General features: G+C 44.3%; 1 protein-coding gene across 4 annotated transcripts in view; it reads right to left on the bottom strand.

Moving 5' to 3' along the window:
* Positions 1 to 22,484, bottom strand: part of MSANTD3 (Myb/SANT DNA binding domain containing 3) — a 32,776-nt gene that overhangs the window by 3,264 nt on the left and 7,028 nt on the right. The window contains exons 1-2 of one of the 4 annotated variants that reach the window (XM_025282142.3): positions 22,279 to 22,408; positions 5,753 to 6,203 (exon numbers count right to left, since the gene is read on the bottom strand). In XM_025282142.3, coding sequence (XP_025137927.1) covers positions 5,753 to 6,170 — 418 coding nt within the window. In that variant the 5' untranslated portion in view covers positions 6,171 to 6,203; positions 22,279 to 22,408. Of the gene's footprint in view, positions 1 to 5,752; positions 6,204 to 19,677; positions 19,914 to 22,122; positions 22,232 to 22,278; positions 22,409 to 22,484 lie in introns of those variants that run through there. The other 3 variants (XM_025282145.3, XM_025282144.3, XM_006064062.4) reach the window with 3 other exon arrangements.

Below are 22,484 nucleotides of genomic sequence, written 5' to 3'. Positions count from 1 at the left end.
GAGTGGGAACGGCTGAGCACCGAGAATGGGGTCCCTCAGATGGGATAAAATCAAAGAGGATTACCTCATCCGTTTCCTTTCGAGTCTCAGATCTGAAACTGTCTTCAAAGAAGACTGGACACATTAGACGTTTTTTGGTAGCTTTAGCCTCTTCTCTCTTTGATTTCATTCCGGAGGACAGTTCTGGATACTCCTCTGAGCTTTTAAAAAGTCCATGCCCTGACAATGCTACTCATCTCTCCCAATTTCTAAATGCTTATTTTTATCTCAATAAGTCTTGGCTTTAGGGGCCTTTTGATGATGACGATGATGACAGCAATACCATTTTCTGAGCAGCTAACCAGGCACTAGGCTAGTGCTTTGCAGCATTATCTCATTCAATCCTTACAACAACCCTCGGAGAGAGGTGTTTTTATTTTTTATTTCATTTTTGGTCACACCCCATGGCATGTGGGACCTTAGCTTCCCGACCATGGATCGAACCTGTGCCCCTGCACTGGAAGATGGAGTCTTAACCAGTGGACCACCAGGGAAGTCCTTGCTGCTGCTGCTGCTGCTGCTAAGTCACTTCAGTCGTGTCCGACTCTGTGTGACCCCATAGACGGCAGCCCACCAGGCTCCCCCGTCCCTGGGATTCTCCAGGCAAGAAAACTGGAGTGGGTTGCCATTTCCTTCTCCAATGGATGAAAGTGAAAAGTGAAAGGTAAGTTGCTCAGTCGTGTCCGACTCTCAGCAACCCCATGGACTGCAGCCTACCAGGCTCCTCAGTCCAAGGGATTTTCCAGGCAAGAGTACTGGAGAGGGATGCCATCGCCTTCTCCGGGGAAGTCCTTGAGGGAGGTACTATTATAGAAAACCAAACACAATAAGCTCAAGTCACTTGGCTAGTTGAAAGAACCAGGACTCCAATCCAGGTCTGCCTGACTCTAAAACACAAGCTCAACTATTACAACACCCACCCTCTCATTATATCACCTGCTCAGCTGATTACTTACATATCTTGAAATGCAGTCTTCAGGTTGTATCCACTACAAAACCATTGATTATTAAGGCTATGGGTGTATATTTCAAATTTTGACCTCCAAATTTCTCTCTTGACTTATGAACATGAACACAGTATGTTTATGTCTGGGAACAGATAAATGAGTCTACTTTAAAATTAATTTTTTTTTTAGTTTAAAAATGTGCATATTTTAAATTTAAAAAGCCAGATCTCTCAAGACTCGGCTAGAAGCTGTTGCTTAAAACTAGAGAAGCCCGATGGAGTAGTTAATTAACTTTCACACAAATATTAGCTCCAATGATTGGAAGCTAGTGTTCAGATGGGGAGAGTCTCCTCTTAATTGGAAAAAGACTCTCCTGGGAATGGCAACCTGCTGCAAACACACACCATGTAATCTCTCTCCCAGGTAAAACAAAGCCACCTGAAGTAGAAAACAACTCGATCGTGTGCAAAACGCGTAAGAAGGCCTAAAGTGTTTCCTGGGAGCAGAGAACACAGTCAAGGGGTGTTCTTCCACTTGGGCAATTTGAGTAAGTTTAATTTCATCAGGAAAACCAATGAAGGCAGTCAAAGGATAGGAAGGAAACTATGTACAGGCTAAAACTCAGCCCTTCTCAGCAGAAAAAATGGAAACAGGACTGACAGGGAATATGGATAAATAAGATGCCGGGGATATACACTACAGAATATCATACATCAACTAAAAGCAACAAGTTAGATTTACTCACTGTGGTGGGGATAGATCTTTAAAACATTCTAAGTGAAAAGAGGTAAGAGAAAAAGGAATGGCATCTAGAGCATGATTTTTAATCTATGTAAATTTTTAATATTTGCAAAAAATAAAATATACACACACACCACCAATGCATGCTTTCAAAAACACATAAGAGAATATACAACACGTTAGAATGATTAGGGTTTAGGAGAAAAGAGTGAAAGTGATGAATGGGGATTAAAAAAAAGGAAAAAAATAATGCTGATTTTTGTATAAGTAATACATACACAAAAAAGGACTTTTCCAGCCCTTTATATATCTAATGTGTCATGACTAGAAATAAAAATCAGTCCTCTGTACTGGAGTTCCTACCCCAAAAGAACAGGATTAAACTAAAAAGACTAATACTGGAATTTATTAAGAAATGTTTGATAGGTTGGCATGCCTATGTCTGCATTACTGGAGTATAGCTGTATAGTAGAGAACTAACAGCATATGAATTAAATGTAAGTTCTCTCAAGATACTCGAGTCCTACCTGAAAGCTTAGTTTTCCTACATGCATCTGACATTTGGCCATTCTACCTTCATTACTTTGCCAACAAAGGTCTGTCTAGTCAAGGCTATGGTTTTTCCAGTGGTCATGTATGGGTGAGAGTTGGACTGTGAAGAAAGCTGAGAGCTGAAGAATTAATGCTTTTGAACTGTGGTGTTGGAGAAGACTCTTGAGAGTCCCTTGGACTGCAAGGAGATACAACCAGTCCATTCTGAAAGGGATCAGCCCTGGGATTTCTTTGGAAGGAATGATGCTAAAGCTGAAACTCCAGTACTTTGGCCACCTCATGCAAAGAGTTGACTCATTGGAAAAGACTCTGATGCCGGGAGGGATTGGGGGCAGGAGGAGAAGGGGACGACAGAGGATGAGATGGCTGGATGCCATCACTGACTCGATGGACGTGAGTCTCAGTGAACTCCGGGAGTTGGTGATGGACAGGGAGGCCTGGCATGCTGCGATTCATGGGGTCATAAAGAGTTGGACACGACTGAGCGACTGAACTGAACTGATCACCTCCAGCAAATTTTGTCGACTCCCCTAGTTTGTTTGTAAACCTGTTCCCCAAAGATTATGGAAGTTAAGTATCGAAGCCAAATTATCACATATCATAAATCTACAGGGTATAAATTCCTTTATTATATTTAAGGAGAAAATACCCGTTTTTTACAACTACGTTCCTAAGTTTTAAGACCAGTGCATTCAGATATACATTTCATGAAAGTTATTAACAAAGCTAAGAACATGCAAGGGACGGTGATCAAGATGACACAGTTGAAGACATCTCACATAAGAAATAGTTGGTGGGAGGCCTCTAGGGGAATGTGTTAGTTAGGCTCCTTTGTTTAAACTCCAACAAATCTTTGAGCAACTAATTCTGTCACAGGCACTGTATAAGGTGTTAGGACAGTGCTGTCCGACAGAAATATGAGGTACGTATGCCATTAAAATTTCTTCTCATAACCACATTAAAGAAGTAAAAAGAGGCGAAATTAATTTTAGTAACATATTTTTAATCCAACAGATCTAAAGTATTATCATTTCAACATTCAATCAATATAAATGTTATGAGTAAGACTTTACATTGTTTTTTGGTACTAAATCTCTGAGATATAGTGCATACATTTATAGCACCTCTCAATTCAGTCTCCCTACATTTCAAGTGCTTACCAGCCTCACATGGCTTGTGGCTGCTATACTGGACAGCACAGTAGAGACAGAGAGACAGGAGACAAAGTTAGCAGAGATACTAACTAAACACACACACACACAGAGTCCACGGGCCAAAAGACACACGATAGAAGAAGAGCCATAACTCGATAGCAGGTTCTCAACCTTTTCCCCAGTGAGACCCGGAAACAATGATTAACAATTCCAGCTTTCTTTCTCTTTCTTATAAGTAAGTTGAAATGCAAAATGGGTAAGGTAACCTCAAAGCTGTTTTAATGTATGGAAAGAGTTTCAGTACCTTAACTACTAGAGAATACAAATTACTTTGGACCCAGTTCCCAACTGACAAAGCAACACACTTCTCCATCACCCTCCAGATCTGACCTGGAAACAGGAACCAGACAGCATATGGCTGTACCTTAAGAACCATCAGCAAAAAGTCTCATGCACCATATATGTACACACAGCCAATTTAAAGTAAATCTCTTTACAAGTGAGTCTCTAGCAAACGTCACTACAGGAATGACACTGACAATCCACATTTATTCCCTTCTTGTTGAAAATTTAGAAATTGTGTTTATGAGTAAATAAGTTATATCCTTTCCTCTAAAAAGCAAGTGGAAAAAAATCTCTAAGAACAGACTTTCTAGTTCCTACTCAAGAGTTTGAAAATGGGGAAATAAGACTGTCCCCTTAGAATAAGCTGATGAAATCAATACACAACCATCCAGACTGGAGATTTGCAAAGTGAACTGCACGCAGTCCACACCAGCATCTTCCTCAGCAACATCTCTCAGGGAATATAAGCAATTTGAAAAGCAGCCCTGCTGATTCACCTCCCCCAGCACCATTCCTTCCACTGCCTCACAGACACAGAATCACCCAAGGCCAGCATAATGGACAGGAACTGGCTGAAGCTGTAAACATCTCCAAGGCAAGGACACTGTCAATTAGCAGCGGACCCCACTTTAGCATAGAAGCAGCAATGAGGATGGAGGAGAAATAGCTGGCAGTGTCCACATTAACACTGGAAGCTTCCCCAGCTGGGGAACTCAAGAATCAACTTAAACACAGAGATCCTACCCTGAGAAACAACACATGAGTTGCCTGACATTCAACTGGCTTCCTAGATTTAACCTTGGCCAAATGATCAGAAAACAAACATTTGATCATAATTAAGCTTCCCAGGATGATCTGCCGACAGGGAAAAAAAAGTGCTAATCAGAAACATGTTATTATCTTTTCCACTCTACATGAATAACATTCTTGGTTTTAAACAGTTTCTTGTGACTTTTAATTAACCAGTCTCTCAGAGCTTCAATTTACTCTCAGGACACTAATAAGTGAATTTCTCATCCTGCAAGCCAGGAGTTGGATTTTTCCAGGCAAATCCTTGCTGTCTGGGTCCTTGGAGGGCCTTTTGAGCAGCCTTCTGGCTTTCCCAGAAATCTTCCTCTGCATCAAGGTATATTTTCTGCAAACTTCCATGAATCTTTACATAAACTGATCTTCCTATCTTAAAAGAGGCAGAAATTACTGATACTTTGTCTATATGCATTCTCACCCTCCCCTTGCCTGGAGAAATTTCAATAGCCCCTTAATTCCAACTTTTTAAAGCCATGACCCACTACTGTTACAGTCTTAATTATATGACATTCTTTTACTTCCCTAAGAATTATGTATGTCATATTTTTCTCTTTTCAAAAATGAATTTTTCCAGAATTTCTCATGTTTCCTGGAGTACACAAACCAAAACTATAGATCACAATATTATAATAGGTAGAAATGCTAGTTTTTAACTTGGGTGACTGCTAAATGGGTGTTTGGTATATTAGCCTCTGTACTTTTGGTAACTTTGAAATAGTTCACTTTCTTAACGTGGCCTTTTGAGGAACTTAATGTGGTGCTTTGCACACAACAGTCCTCAAAAACTACTTTTGAAAGATAAAAAATATGATTGACTGAAATGAGTATAAATCCTCAAAGTCTCTTTAATATATAAGATAGAGATAAGCAACTAAGGTACTTCATTCATAACTATATTGATGCAGCCCCTTATTTTCCCCTCTTAGGTGATAATAGTGATTACTGAGACTTCTTTAAGAGATAGCACAAGGAGAGAAGAGCTTCTGTTTTTATGGACAACAGACTTTAATGTCCTATCTAATCCAGAAATTCTGAACTAAGAAAGTTAAGTCTGATAGGAAAGTTATTATTTTTTTTTTCTAAGCTCCGTGGAAATGAAGGACTTGAACACTGCAATGTCAAACGGCTACCCGAGGGGAAGGTGCAAGCGGGCGGCACGCACGATACCTTGGGCAGCGGCCTCAGCGTGGTACTCGGGCTCCTCCTCGGGAGGGCTCTGCAGGAAGTACAGTTGCTCAGGCAGCATGCTGGCAATCTTCTCCTTTCCCAGGACGTGGGTGCTCAGAAGCGGGCTGACGCTGCGCTTCACTTTCTCTCTCCTCTCGTGGGCCATAATCTTTTTGGTCCGAGCCTTGATGTTCTCCCAGCACTTCTTCAGCTGTTTGAAATCCCGCAGCGACACGCTGGGCTGGGAGTTGTACTCGTGGGCAAGCGCCTGCCAGGTGCGCTGCTTGAGGGCAATAGTTCGCGCATCACTTTTCTTACATTCCAGCACATACTTGTACTTTTCTACTAACGCCAGCAGGATGCTCTTTTCCAATTCTGAGAAGTATTTGGCAGGTTTTATGATTTCGTTGTTTTGCATTTTCCACTGTGTTTCTCCTGGCTGTTAGCTATCCTGGAACAGGAAGTTTGAAATAATCATTATCAACTCCAGCTATAAAGGCATCAGCTAATCACTCAAGCTCCATCCCTGACTTGATTCCCTTGTCTGAAATACGGTACTTTCCTCCCCTCTTTAATATTGAGTTGTTATATTCTCAAGAAAATATTCAGAAGTTTACCAGGAATGGGGTTTTAACTTAAGAACAGATTTTCAAGTGGGGGTTCCCTGGTGCCTCAGATGGTAAAGAATCTATCTGCCTGCAATGCAGGAAAAACGAGTCAATCCCTAGGTCGGGGGGATCCCCTGGAGAAGGGAATGGCTACCCACTCCAGTAGAACCTTCGCTACACTTCTTGGCTATTTTGTGGTTACCTGGTTATTGTGTTTAGTCGTGTCTGACTCTTTTCCATCCCATGGACTGTAGCCCACCAGGCTTCTCTGTCCCTGGGATTCTCCAGGCCAGAATACTGAAGTGGATTGCCATCTCCTTCTCCAGGGGATTTTCCCTGCCCAGGGGTCAAACCCACACATCCCACTAGGCAGGCAGGTTCTTTACCTCTGAACCACCAGTGAAGCCTGATTATGTGGTGCATACATGTGTGTTCAGTTGCTTCAGTCATGCCCAACTCTTTTCGATCCCATGGGCGTTAGCCCACCAGGCTCCTCTGTCCACAGGATTCTCCAGACAAGAATATTGGAGTGGGTTGCCATGCCCTCCTCCAGGGGATCTTCCAAACCCAGGGATCGAACCCGCATCTCCTGTGTCTCCCACATCTCCTGTGTCTCCAGCATTGCAGGTGGATTTTTTTTACCGTTGAGCCACTGAGGAAGGCCCTATGTGGTACAGAACAGCCAAAAAAAAGAAAAGCTGAACATCTATGTGGAACTCTATTGTGTTAATTTGTTTCTATTACTCACCTAAAGACAGACATCCTGGGATGTGAAGTCAAGTGGGCCTTAGAAAGAATCACTATGAACAAAGCTAATGGAGGTGATGGAATTCCACTTGAGCTATTTCAAATCCTGAAAGATGATGCTGTGAAAGTGCTGCACTCAATATGCCAGCACATTTGGAAAACTCAGCAGTGGCCACAGGACTGGAAAAGGTCAGTTTTCATTCCAATCCCAAAGAAAGGCAATGCCAAAGAATGCTCAAACTAGTGCACAATTGCACTCATCTCACACACTAGTAAATAATGCTCAAAATTCTCCAAACCAGACTTCAGCAATACGTGAACCATGAACTTCCAGATGTTCAAGCTGGTTTAAGAAAAGGCAGAGAAACCAGAGATCAAATTGCCAACATCTGCTGGATCATGGAAAAAGCAAGAGAGTTCCAGAAAAACATGTATTTCTGCTTTATTGACTATGCCAAAGCCTTCCACTGTGTGGATCACAACAAACTGTGGAAAATTCTGAAATACCAGACCACCTGACCTGCCTCTTGAGAAACCTATATGCAGGTCAGGAAGCAACAGTTAGAACTGGACATGGAACAAGAGACTGGTTCCAAATAGAAAAAGGAGTCCGTCAAGGCTGTATATTGTCACCCTGTTTATTTAACTTATATGCAGAGTACATCATGAGAAACGCTGGGCTGGAAGAAGCACAAGCTGGAATCAAGATTGCCAGGAGAAATATCAATCACCTCAGATATGCAGATGACACCACCCTTATGGCAGAAAGTGAAGAGGAACTAAAAGGCCTCTTGATGAAAGTGAAAGTGGAGAGTGAAAAAGGTGGCTTAAAGCTCAACATTCAGAAAATGAAGATCATGGCATCCAGTCCCATGACTTCATGGGAAATAGATGGGGAAACAGTGGAAACAGTGGCTGACTTTATTTTTTGGGGCTCCAAAATCACTGCAGATGGTGACTGCAGCCATGAAATTAAAAGATGCTTACTCCTTGGAAGGAAAGTTATGACCAACCTAGATAGCATATTCAAAAGCAGAGACATGACTTTGCTGACAAAGGTCCATCTAGTCAAGGCTATGGTTTTACCAGTGGTCATGTATGGATGTGAGAATTGGACTGTGAAGAAAGCTGAGCGCCAAAGAATTGATGCTTTTGAACTGTGGTGTTGGAGAAGACTCTTGAGAGTCCCTTGGACTGCACGGAGATCCAACCAGTCCATCCCAAAGGAGACCAGTCCTGGGTGTTCATTGGAAGGACTGATGCTAAAGCTGAAACTCCAATACTTGGGCCACCTCATGCCAAGAGTTGACTCATTGGAAAAGACTCTGATGCTGGGAGGGATTGGGGGCAGGAGGAGAAGGGGATGACAGAGGATGAGATGGCTGGATGGCATCACCGACTTGATGGACATGGGTTTGGGTAAACTCTGGGAGTTGGTGGTGGACAGGGAGGCCTGGCGTGTTGTGGTTCATGGGGTCGCAAAGAGTTGGACACGACTGAGCGACTGAACTGAACTGAACTGAAACATTAAGGAACTGATAATTCCTCAAATTCATGGTAGGCACCTTTTGAACTACACAGGTCTCTCAAAGTTTTGTTACAGCTGAAGATAAAAGAGAAGGCACTGAATGACCTAATATAACAGATAATATAAATACTACCAAGATTGTAGAATCATCCAAAATCACCCCAGAAGATCTGACATTTCCATCACTATGTTTGTGGCTGCAGATAGGTCCATGCTCTTAGAGGAACCTCAGTTTCTTTATCTTTAAAATGAGGACTTGGAGTCTGTGATCCTTAAGCTATAAGGGCCACTTTTAAAAGTGTACAGTTCCATGTAAATAATTAATATAATTTCAGAGGTGTAAGGGCCTGAATGCTTCAAAGATTGAGTCCAATGCCCCTCTTTTTTTTTCCCCCTGGATATTTCATACAAATGGAATAATCTGTGACTTGCTTCTTTCACTTTGCATAATGTTTTCAAGGTCTGTGTACATTGCTGTGCATATCAATACTTCATTCTTTGTTATTGCCAAAGGATAGTCCATTTTATAGATATAGCACAGTCTATATCCTTTACTAATTAATGAATTTTTATTTTATTTATTTTTGGCCATGCCGCATGACATTGGTGCTAGCGGTAAAGAACCCACCTGCCAATGCAGGAGACGTAGAGATGCAAGTTCAATTCCTCGGTCAGGAAGATCCTCTGGAGGAGGGCATGACAACCCACTCCAATAGTCTTGCCTGGAGAATCCCACAGACAGAGGAGCCTGGCAGACTACAGTCCATCAGGTCACAAAGAGTCGGACACAACTTAGCACACATGCCCTCATCATTATTAGAATCTATATACCATAGATTAGCATATTAAAAAGCAGAGACATTACTTTGCCAACAAAGGTCCGTCTAGTCAAGGCTATGGTTTTTCAGTGGTCATGTATGGATGTGAGAGTTGGACTATAAAAAAAGCTGAGCGCCGAAGAATTGATGCTTTTGAACTGTGGTGTTGGAGAAGACTCTTGAGAGTCCCTTGGACAGCAAGGAGATCCAACCAGTCCATCCCAAAGGAGATCAGTCCTGGGTGTTCATTGGAAGGTCTGATGTTGAAGCTGAAACTCCAATACTTTGGCCACCTGATGCGAAGAGTTGACTCATTGGAAAAGACTCTGATGCTGGGAAAGATTGAGGGCAGGAGGAGAAGGGGACGACAGAGGATGAGATGGCTGGATGGCATCACTGACTCGGTGGACATGAGTCTGAGTGAACTCCAGGAGTTGGTGATGGACAGGGAGGCCTGGCGTGCTGCGGTTCATGGGGTCGCAAAGAGTCGGACACGACTGAGTGACTGAACTGAACCATAGATTTTTATATTTTTAATAAACGTAAAAACATGCTATACCTTTTTATATTTAAAAAAAATTGTATATATGTAACAAACATAGTGAAAATGATTACTACAATCAAGCTAAATAACATATCTCCTCACATAGTTACCTTCTGTGTGTGTGATGAGAGCACCTAAAATCTAGTCTCTCATCATGTTTCCAATATTCAATACAGCATTATTAGCTATAGTCTCATTCCTGTACCTTAGATCTCCAGATTGATTCATCCCACATAACTGCACCTTGTAGCCCCTTAATCAACATCTCCCCATCTTCCCCACTCTCAACTCCAGTCCCTGGTATGCACTGTTCTACTCTCTGCCTCTGTGAGTTCGAATCACCTGGTAGTCTTAGTATCATTTCACAATTATCTCTTACTCAACTATGACTCCCTAGGTCATCTTGCCATCCTCCCCAGTGCTGAGCCAGCATCTTTCACACAACAGATGCTTAATAAATGTCTTATTCCACTGAACCTATGTGTTCTATGACCACATACTCTCCCACATCTTTTATTCACAGAAAACTTCCTACAAAATTAATCTCTCAGATTCATCATGGCAAGAATGTCACTAAGCAACAGAGAATGCAGCAATAAAGCAAGCGGCGCATTGTCCTCTTTGTGGAAAGGGCTGATACGCCCCGTTCTCTTTATGTTCTTCAAGCCTCTGAGTTTTCAGAATAACAGACAAGTTTCAAGATACTGATGATGCAGTCCATTTAAAACTGACCAACCTGCTACGAAAAGAAATAGAAACTAACTTGAAACGAGCCCCACTGGCCAAAAATGGGACATCTGAATAAGAGTGATGGGTACACTAAGATTCATCAAATTATTCTCTTGATCTTCATATTTGAAAAGTTCCACAGTTAGGGTGGAGGAGAAAGACTGTGGCTTGTAAGTTTTAAAACACTGACTTAAATTCACACCATTATACAAGTCAGCTCTTCACACACTATGCCTGAGGAGGGGTTACTGTAGTTTTTATTTTTTAATATTTATTTGGCTGTGTTGGGTCTTAGTTGCGGTTCAGGGAATCCCCATTGCGTCAAACAGGATCTTTCGTTGCAGACTCTCTAGTTGTGGTATGCGGGCTTAGTTGCTTTGAGGCACGTGAGATCTTAGTTCCCAGACTAGGGATTGAACCCGCATTCCCTGCATCGCAAGACAGATTCTTAACGCTGGACCACCAGGGAAGTCCCAGTTGCAGTTGTAAGTAACTGAAATCTGTGAGACCTGAGTGTGGAGGGGACCTGGCCAGATCAGAGAACCTTTAAATAGAAGCCAAGGAAACGTGGGCTTAACATGAGGGCAATAGAACCTGGTCTGGGTTTCCCACCATGTACCACTTCCTCCCAAAAGTTAAGGTCAGTGTGATCAGTGTCTCCAGATACAAGGTGCCTGCCCTCACATTCATTATGAACACATCCACATCAAAAATCTAGAGCTTTAGACAAGCCAGAGGCGGTTTGGCCCTGAGGTCTTGGGCAAACAGAAATGTTGTTGTTTAGCTGCTAAGTCGTGTCCGACTCTGCATCCCATGGACTGTAGCTTGCCAAGCTCCTCTGTCCATGGGAGGAGAATTTATCTTTGGAGACAAGTCCTGAACCCCTAAATTACTAGGCCTATGCTTCAGCCACGTGGCTCTAATATTCCTATGATGATCCATCCAATTCAGACCCTGTCTCCCCCAGAGGTCCAAAATTAATTTTCCCCTTCATCAATACTCTTATTTCCTATAAAGTAGCGTTCCCAAACTGAAATTTATTAACACGCACTCCTTACAATATATCTCTTCCTATAGTATCTCTATCTACCAAGATGTCTGTGTTCAATTTTATGTTCTATGGTTTATGTTCTATAGTTTTTATTATGAAATTAATAGGTATCCCAAATGTTCTTAACCTACACACCACACTATATGAAGCCCACCCCAACTCTTCTGCCCCCAGATGTCTACCTTCCCCCATGCCCCACTCTTTTTAAGAATCACTGCTATGAGGATTCGGAATCTGATTCCCAAATGAAAAAGGGATTGTTTGCTATTTCATTCTACTAAAGATAATAATATCTTATACACAATATACATTTTCTTTCTAAATAAACCTCTTTTTCTATCCTTGATTATTTTTTCAAGATAAATTCCCAGGAGAGGAACAGTTGCCAAAAAAGATAAAAAACACTCAAGACTTGTTCCATCACTATCTGTCCTTCAGAAATGGTATACCAACTGATATTCCCACATTATTGACTTCTGCTGTTAACATTTTTTAAAAATCTGTGTCAATTGTGGAGGTGAAAAATATGTCCCTTCATTGTTTAGTGATATATGAATTGCAGCTCCCAAGCAAATAGGCCACACTCTGCCTAACAAAGTCCCTGTGATACTCAGTGGAATTGAAACTACAGGCAGTTAGTTCCAAGCACTTTAATAATTCCGCCTCACAAAGTGTGCAGTACCACTAACTGCCACCAGGTGGTGGTGAGCTGGTTGGGGATCTAAATTCATAAAGGATCTTAACCTAAGTGTGGCCAGTTTGGTCTCTAATAAGAGCAGTAATAACAATAGCAGATAACTATTATTGAGGCTATACTGTAGGCATGACATTATACTAACTGCATAATATGCACTATATCATTTAATCCTCCCCAAAATAGCCCCTGAGAGCATCATTTGTTACACTGCTAAAACAAAAAAACTGAAAGTACCAGAAGAAATTATACAACTCTCTCAAAAGCAAATATTCAGAATTACCAACACCTGGGGACCATTAATAGCCTATTAACTAGACTGTTATTTAATTACTAGCTAAGTAAATCGAAAGTTACCAATTTACTTTGCCTAATTTTGTAGAACAGCAGGCCTCCCTTGGCCACGTGGTTGCATCCTGATGGGCTATAAAAGGATTCTGGTATGAGACAGCGTACCCCAAAGGTCCCCTATGGATTCCCAACAGTCTTCTGAAGTGGGCTATACATCCCCACTAACCAATTATTATTCCTGTTTCCCAGATCAGAAAAATGAGGCTCAGTAACTTGCCTGTGGTCACACAAATAGTAAGTAGCAGAACCAGGATTTAAACCCAGGTCTGACTCCATGCCCAGGCTGCTCTCTGCTCTACTTAGCCCACTTCTTTCAGACCTAGCGACAGCCTCTAGTGCCCCTGCTCGAATTACTCGTCAATCAGCAATCTAACTGTCAGCAGGGAAAGGTCCTCGGGCAGAGCAGCCTAGGAGCTGTCTGCTCCCCACTCCCCCTTTCTTTCAAACCTAGGGTCCCCAGTCCCCCACCCCCACACAGGTGCCCTGCTCTCACTCTAACCAGGGCACTGAAATAGTGCCCACTGTTGATCTGCTAAGAATGTGTGTCTGAAAAGTAACTGTAGCAATAATATGGAGCTTTAAAATGGTCACGCCTCAGGGAGACCGGATGCTGATGTTGCGCTGGAGCACCTGACTGACAGTCCTAAGTAAGCAAACACTTCCAGGAGAAAGATGTCCGGGCACAGCTTATTAGTAGAAACGCAGAGACTAGCACCTTCCAGCTTAAAACTGCTCAGGAATGTCCATAACTGGTTATATATGACAACATAACAAGCCTCTGCTGCATCAACTTTTATTAGAAACTGCCCCCAGCTCTACTCAGTATGGATCAAATTTTCTTCCCATTGTTCTGCTAGACAGGGTGCAGATGCATGGCTGTAGGACAACAAGCAGCCCAGAGACCCTCACATTGTGGGCCCTCAGCAAAATTTAACGAATCAATGTCTTTTGATATAGACATAAAACTGCCTACCATGCACAGAATGAGTATCATATGTGATAAAATAATCAGTACATCAAAAGCTGCATGAAAGTAAAAATGGTCAAATAAAATAGCAAAATTCAAATACGATGGAAATTCCTCTTGGGCTAAGCAAAGACCCACAGACAGAACTAAATAAAATAGCAGGATTTCAACACTATAAAAGAACACAGAGGAAATAATCAGCACAATTCCCAAAACAATAACACTGACTAAACCACCAGAAGACTGTAATAAGTACATTTAATATCCACCTTAAAAATCCATGTGTTAGGGGACTAAATGTTTGGATTCAACCCATCCCCCTAAAAAAACTTATTTGTTGCAACCCTAACCCTCACAGTAACTGTATTTGGAGATAAGCTTTTAAGGAAGTAATTAAGATTGAATGAGAAAACAGGTCAAGAAACAACAGTTAGAACTGAACATGGAACAACAAATGGACTGGTTCAAAATTGGGAAAGGAGTCGTCAAGGCTGTATACTGTCACCCTGTTCATTTAACTTATTTGCAGAGTACATCATGAGAAATGCTGGGCTGGATGGAGAACCACAAGCTGGAATCAACATTGCCAGGAGAAATATCAATAACCTCAGAAACACAGGTGGTTCCACCCTTATGGCAGAAATTGAAGAGGAACTAAAGAGCCTCTTAATGAAGGTGAAAGAGCAAAGTGAAAAAGCTGACTTAAAACTCAACATTCAAAAAATGAAGATCATGGCATCCAGTCCATCACTTCATGGCATACAGATGGAGAAACAACGGAAACAGTGACAGATTTGATTTTGGGGGGCTCCAAAATCACTGCCGATGGTGACTGCAGCCATGAAATTAAAAGATGCTTCCTCCTTGGAAGAAAAGTTATGACAAACCTAAACAGTGTATTGCTTTGCCAGCAAAGGTCCATCTAGTCAAAGCTATGGTTTTTCCAGTAGTCATGTATGCATGTGAGAGCTGGACCATAAAGAAGGCTGAGCACTGAAGAATTGATGCTTTTGAACTGTGGTGTTGGGGAAGACTCTTGAGAGTCCCTGGGACTGCAAGGAGATCAAGCCAGTCAATCCTAAAGAAAATAAGTCCTGAATATTCATTGGAAGGACTGATGCTGAAGCTGAAGCTCCAATGTTTTGGCCACCTGATGGGAAGAACAGACTCATTAGAAAAGACCTTGATGGTGGGAAAGATAGAAGGCAGGAGGAAAAGGGGAAGACAGAGGACGAGATGACTGGATGGCATCACTGACTCAATGGACATGAGTTTAAGCAAGCTCCAGGAAATGGTAAAGGACAGGGAAGCCTACAGCATACCATGGCATGCTGTAGTCCATGGGGTCACAAAGATTTGGACTGAATGACTGAATAACAACAAGATGGAATGAGGTCATAAGGGTGGAGTCCTGGCTCAAGAAGATTAGTGACCTAATAAAAAAAGACAAGAGAGCTCTTGTTCCCTGCCTCCCCACCACCACCAACCCCTAGGTTACAAAGAGGTCATGTGAGCACACAGAGATGGCAGCCACCGACAAGCCAAGAGAACAGGCCTCAGAATGAAACCTACTTTACTGGCACCTTGATCTTGGACTTCCTAAGCTTCCAGAACTGTAAGAAATCAACTTTTGTTGTTTAAGCCTCCCCCTCCACCAGTCTGTGGTATTTTATTATGGCAGGCCAAGGTGACTAATACACCATCCAATAATATTCTAAGTCCACTAAGGATGAAACGAAGTCCTAAAATTTGGGCAAAGACTAGAGAAAGTTGGCTAGATTTAATCTCTACTGCCCTTTGTAGGAACCATGACCAAAAATCATGACACTGAGACTTCAGACAGATGTTAGGATATGAACTACTGCTCTTAAAGTGAAGTGAAGACACTGGATGCAGAAAACCTGGGCTCAAATCTTAACTTTAGCACTCACTTAGCTGTGTGACTCTGGGCATGTCAATTAACCTCATGCTTCATCTGCAGTAAGAGTTAATACCCACTACTCTGCCTTAGTCCCTGTATATGACTGTCCTGCAATGGGAGTCAAGAAGCACAGACTAGATCTTCAATAAATTTTAGTTCTTTCCACCCCTCTCCCCCATACTGAACTGCTTCCAAAAGTAAAACAGTGGTCTAAATACAACATACACTCAAATACTTATTGGTTCTTCTATTCACTGGCAAAAAAAAAAAAAAAAAAAAAAACCCGTCAACAGATATGTAATGAATTCCTGCCAAAGGCTCAGTACTGTCCTAGAATATGTGGCAGATACAAAGACAATCTGAACCACAGAGCCTGGAAGGGCACTGGCATGCAGAAACTGACAAGCAGAAGGACAGGCACACTGAAACTGAGACCTAAACAGGACAAAGCGCCCTGGGCATTCAGAAGAGGGAAGAGGCTAATGTGCACTCTTCATGAACAAGAGGACATTTGAGCTAGATCTTTTAAGAATGTATAGGATATGAACAGAGAGCGCTGAAGGAGATCATACAGATAAATAATTGATAAGGAAGGGCCTGGATTCTGAGTGGCAGCAAGTTAATGGAAAGGAGGCGGTGAGTGCCAAGGGCTGTTTCAAAGTGAGAAATGACCAGGATGTGTGTGTGTCTACACTAGGGTGGGGGATCAAGAGAAAGCAGAGGCCAAGAGAATGCACGAGGACTAGATAAGCACCTGCGTGTGCAGGCACTGGACGGGGGAGGGGTATGTCTTAAGATTCAGGAGAAAACAAAACAAAACAAAACAAATTCAGGAGACCACGGTCCAATGAAGACACAACACAACACAGTGTACTGTGGATGGACTGGTGACAAGTGTGATAAGCACAGAGAAAGAAATGTGCTAAGGGATGTGACTCCAAGATTGGGGAGGACCTAGAATAAGGACCTTAACTCCCATCAGAACAGACTGGAATCAGAACTGCCATTAGAACAAAGCAGGGCAACTTTGGAGAGAAGGAAAGTATACAGAATTGGCGAGTGCGCTGCAGGAAATGTGGCAGCCAATTCCCTGAAGGGGGTCCTGGCCATAGGTTATGGGTGATCAGTTTGTTCTAAAGCCTAGAAAGGCTATTTCCTATCCTGGTCTATTGACTGTCTCCTCTCTCAGCATCCCCCTAAACAATCTTTTCTAGAGAACAACATTGATCCTAAGACATTAAACTCACAAGGGACTTCAATCCACTCTTCTCACCTTACAGATGAGAAACTGAGTCTCAGAGCAAGCTACAGGGGTTCCTAGAGACAGAGGAGGGGCTAAAAGTGAAGCTTCATTATTTGTTTTCAACCCCTCCCCCCATATCTCTTTTCTGGAACCCTCTCACCATCAAGATGCCCTTTGGCTAGGTACCCTCAAGCCTTCCCCGTTACCCCAACTGAAAACTCTGAGGCCACTGCCCTCAACTCTGACACTCACTCTGTGCCATTAAGCAAGTCCCCTTTCCTCCTGTTGATTCCTCATCTCTAAACTACCATGCATGTTCTCTAAAGCCCCATCCAGTGCTGTAGCCCACACTAACAATGCTGTTACAAGGGTTTTTCTGCAACCTAATTTCCATGGTCCTTTGCCAAAGACCCATAGATGGCATTTTCTGATTATTTATGAGGCTAGTGGGGCTACTAGCCAAAGAAAGAGAACACTGCAACAGAATAGAGCCAACTCAGCAGTTTAGGGGAGGTTAGCCCAGGTTTAACTCTGTAGGTTATTTCTAAGTGAAATGTCTAAAGCAAGTGATGGACCCCTCCCTCACTACTGTAGCCCAAGCTCCTTGAAGAACACCTGGAATACAGCAGGGAAATAAATACAGGGGAAATATATGTTGAAACTAACCTGCTCGCCATTTGCACTTTCTTTAATTATTAATTATATCTAGATGGCCCACGATCTTAAATTTCTCCTTTTACCAAGGATTTATCCTAACAAAAATCATTTCATGGCTTCATCTTATACTGCTGTACTGTACGCCAGATTTTTTTAATGTACTTATTTCTTTTTGGTTGCACTGGGTCTTTGTTGTTACGTGAAGCCTCTCTCTCGCTGGAGTGAGCAGGGCCTACAGTCTAGTTGCGGTGCGTAGACTTCTCATTGCAGCGGCTTCTCCTGTTGCAGAGAATGGGCTCTAGGCTCATGGGCTTCAGCAGTTGCAGCACAGGGTCTCATTAGTTGTGGCTCTCAGGCCCTAGAGCTCGCTAGGTTCAGGAGTTATGGCTCATTAGTTGCAGCTCACAGGCGCTAGAGCACAGGCTCAGTAGGTGTGGCACACAGGCTTTAGTTGCCCGCAGCATATGAGATCCTCCTGGATCAGGGATCGAACCTGTGCCCCCTGCATTGGCAGGTAGATTCTTATCCACTGTACCACCAGGGAAGTCCCTGTATGTCAAATTTTTTTAAGAGTTTAGCTAGAACTATGATGCCTTCCTGATTTCATCTGACGCAGTGCATGCTCAGTCACTCAGTCATGTCTGACTCTTTGCGACCCCGTGGACTCCAAACTGCCAGGCTCCTCTGCCCATGGGATTTCCTAGTCAAGAATACTGGTGTGGGTTGCCATTTCCTCCTCCATCTGTCACAGAGATTAAGAATAATCAGACATTCCTGTTCCCGTGCACACCTTGCCATGTACCTGCTCTCAGGTGTTCAGACCTGTCTACTCAGGATGGCCACTCACCTGTGCCCTCTCCACCTTCTTTCTTTCCTTTAGACGGTTTTCCAATCTATACCCAGCACTAAACTTGCTTCCTCTGGTGCTCTCCCTCCTCTTCTCCTTCACCACCCACTCCAGGTGGCCAAGTAACCGGGAAGTGTTTATTTTTACCATCTGTGTCTAAGTGTGACCGTGAGCAGAACCAGCCCTGTGTTTAAGCCAAGGGGCTCCCACCTCCTGTCCCCCACCCCCCTCACAGTTCCCTCTGCCAACCAGGGGAAGGTTCTTAGAGGTCCTGACCCCTCCCCTGCCCTCCCATCCCCCACAGCTCCATCCCAAACCATCTCCCCACACTTTCCCAGTCTCCCTGAAATTCCCTTGGGATCATTATTCATGTACCCTCCACAGAAAGTGCTTTTACAGAATGAAAGTCCCCATACTTAGGTGTTCCCGCTCCGGCCTGCTTCTCATCTGAGGACAATCTCCTCTTCAGCAACACTCACCACTTCAGCAACAACAGCTCTCAAGTCACAGGGCCCAGGGTCCCACGTATTTACCTTTTCCTTCAGCCTCAGAATTACTCTGTACTAGTCTATCCATAGCCTCAGGGGGTCCCCTATCCAAGTATGAGCTCCTGTGGCTTGGAACTATATTTTATTTGTATCTTGAGCACATAGCTGATTCTTGGCATTTGATCGCAAGAAAGTAGGGATGTCAGGAAGAACCTCTCTCCAGCCCCATCCTCTCCCCTCAACACCACATACATTTCCAGTTGTCTCCTGGCCACCTCCATCTAGCTGTCCATTATGGGTACCTCAGAAATCTCCCAAAGCAAATGAATTATTCATTCCCAAACCTCCGATTTCTGATGATTTCAGCCACATGAACTCGGCTGAAAGCAGAAATCTCAGTGTGCTCTTCAATCCCACGGAACCACTCGTCAAGACTTGCTTCACATTTTATCTCTGTATCTCTTCTCTCTGCTCCCATCCTCATTGCCTGTGCCCACGGTGAGCCCTAGTCTCCCAAAATGACCTCCCAAACTTCCGGCCCCTCAAGGAATCTTCCTAAAACACAGTGATGATGCCACAGTCCTGCATGTAGACCTCTGGTGATAAAGTCCAAACTGCTCACAAGGCATCCAAGGCTTTTCCAGATCTGGCCCTGATTACAGTACCCCCTCCCCACCCACATCCCACAACACCCTTTCCCTGTATGTTTCAACCCAGCCAGACCAAACTCACCTTCATGCCCTTGAACTTGTTGTGTTCTCATGCCTCTGGACATGGGGCTTCCTCTGGCTGGAATCCTTTACCCCAAAGGCCACCAAGGGCTTATCTTCATCCCTCAATGTCCAACTCTCATGAAATTTTTGTGAAGCCTTCCTTAACTAACACCCAGGCTATTATGTTGATTTTATTTATAATAGCTTCCTCCTAAAATGAGTTTGAGGCAGCTTAACAACTATGTACACACTGCAACTGGGCTGTGGGTTTTTTTTGTTTTTTTGTTTTAAGAGAGAGAATATCAGGGCAAAGACAAGACAAAGGTAAAAAAAGAAATTAAGAGTTGGTGTTGCATTCAAAACCTCTACGATAACATCTCATCTTGTTAAATCTTGTTAAAGAGGTAGTTAGCCCTGAGTGTTCTATCCAGAGCTCATTGCCAGCTGTGGATAACTGCACTTCCCTTATTTTCTGTAATTTGCTCATTGTGTCCGTCTCCTTCACTAGGCTGGGAAATTCCTAAGGGAAATGCATAATTTCTGACTCATCTCTGGATCCCCAGCATGAAGCATATGACTCAGCATAAGACTGGTGCTCGGGAGACAAGAGTTAAACAAATGTCACCGTGGACGGGGGAAAGGTCCTAGTGCTTGTTGAGCTCCCTATCTGGCACTTGAAAAACCATTATTTTATCCTTGCAAAAAATTACATGGCTGAGAAACGGCAGACCTAGAACTCAAACCTCCCATTATCTGTCTCTCCAAAGCACCTGCTCTTTTTACTAGGGACAGGGCTCCTACCTTCACCAATCTATGCGCCCAAACACCCTGTCCTTCAAGATTGGTTTTCAAACAACCCTTCTCCAAGAAGCTTTTCCTGCTCACTCAGGAGAAAAGTCAGCCTGAGTCGAGCCCCGACCTTCCACAACACTCAACGAAGATGCAGTCACAAGCTGGGAGAAGAGGGGTACCTTCTGGGTACTCCAGCACTAGGGGGCTGGGTGGGTATTCTGCATATGGTGTTCTGGGGGCCTCAGTGCCCCTTCTATCCCCTGCTCCAGGGTACAGCGCCTGGGCCTTCCTGCCTTTCTTTTTTCTTCAGGGTCCGGAATCTTTCCAGTTCTCCTCATTCCAAATTGAACCCCCAAATAATCTCCTCAGGCCCATTGCTTATCCAACCAAGGGAGTTGTATCCAAACACACTCCTTCATTACATCAATTAGGTCTTTGTATTTTAAGCATCTTACCAATCTTTAGGGTTGGTGAGCATCCCAATCTCCTCAAACATATTAAAAGAATTTAAAGAATCATGAGAAGGGACCATGGTGCTTTAGGAGGTCCTGTCATCCGGCTCTCAACCCAGCTGATTACTTTTGGGGTGGCCTGGGAGTAAGAAGAGACAATCCATTGATCTTGCCCCCGGATCCTTCCCCCACCCCTCCCCCTTCCCTCCTTCCAGATAGGATGCCTGGTCTCTAAGGGCAGAATGAAATCTTGGTCCAGAAAACTGCTGGGGTGATGGTCACAGGTCCCTCTCTCCACCCAGGGCTTCAAAATCCTCCATTTCCTCCTAGTCCACCCCTTGTCTCTCTGGCCCCAAACTCCTAGAGCAGTCCTCAGTCTTAACTCCGGAACTATGTTTTTTAATTAATACTCGACAATTTCCTTGGTAACACAACTGACTTACCTGACGCTGAAATGCACACCCCTGGCCCTGATATTATTTTACCTCCCGGTTTTAAATGTGTAATAAATATATCCCACAACTGCTCTCCTAACATTGCAGGGACATCTGTAACCTTAAATGTGACCATGCCTAAGAAACACGCAATTTCCTTAATCAGAATAGGGAGGCTAAATTCTTTTCTATTTCCTACTCCTAAATAAAGATTACTAGTGCAATTTACAGTAGCTACATCACAGCGCCAGCATGATGATTTAATTAGATAACTCATGCCAACTGTTTGGTACCCAGACCTGGTATGTAGAAAGTGCTCAATATGTATGATCATTTGCGTACCTCATCTCTCACAATAGCACCTGCGGGTAGGCATTACACCACGCACTCTCAGCCACCATCCCTCTCCCCCATCCCACCCTCATTTACAGGAGCTGCAGCCAGGGCTCGGAGTAAAGGCGCTTTCCCAAGGTCAGGCGGGCACCGCTGTGATGCTCGGCGCTCTGCCCCAGAATGAGGGACCCCTCCCCTCACAGCTCTGTAAGGGACACAAGGGGTCTTAAATAAGACAAGTATGCAAAAGCGCGAGCACAGTGCCCGGCATACTGTGGGGACACTGAGATGGGAAGACGCCGGCACTGAGGGTCATCAGGTTTCTCCCCCACCCCCACCCCAAGCCGCTCCTCTGCCCTCGGAGTCCAGAGTCCCCAGACCCCGGGTACGTCGCTGAATCTCCCCGAGGTCCGCGCCCTGGGGCTTTGTACGCCGCAGGCCGGCCCCACTCACCGACTCCCATCGCGGTGAGCGGAGGTGGCCGTCGGGCCTGCGGGGTAGGGGTCTTGGCGCCTGGGCCGGAAGCGCGCCCTACCGGCCCCGCAGCCCCCGCACGCCTGGCCCGCGCCCCCGCCCCGCTGCGACCCGCCCGCCTGGGGAGCCTCCTACCTGCAGCAGCGGCGCAGCGGCAGCGGCGATCGGGGGAGGGGCCGGCGAGATGCGAGCGCGGGCGGCCTCGACTCCTCTCTCAGGCTGGGCGGCCGGGAGGGCCGCGGGCTCCGGAGCGCCGGGCGGCGGCGGCGCGCCCCCGGCCGGCCAGGCCCCGCCGCGCGCGCAGCGGCCACAAAGCCCGGGAGCCGCCGCCCCCTCGCGGG

Source organism: Bubalus bubalis, chromosome 3 (genome assembly GCF_019923935.1).
Source record: "Bubalus bubalis isolate 160015118507 breed Murrah chromosome 3, NDDB_SH_1, whole genome shotgun sequence".
Classification (NCBI taxonomy): domain Eukaryota; kingdom Metazoa; phylum Chordata; class Mammalia; order Artiodactyla; family Bovidae; genus Bubalus; species Bubalus bubalis.
This window is presented reverse-complemented; position numbering and strand designations above follow the sequence as displayed.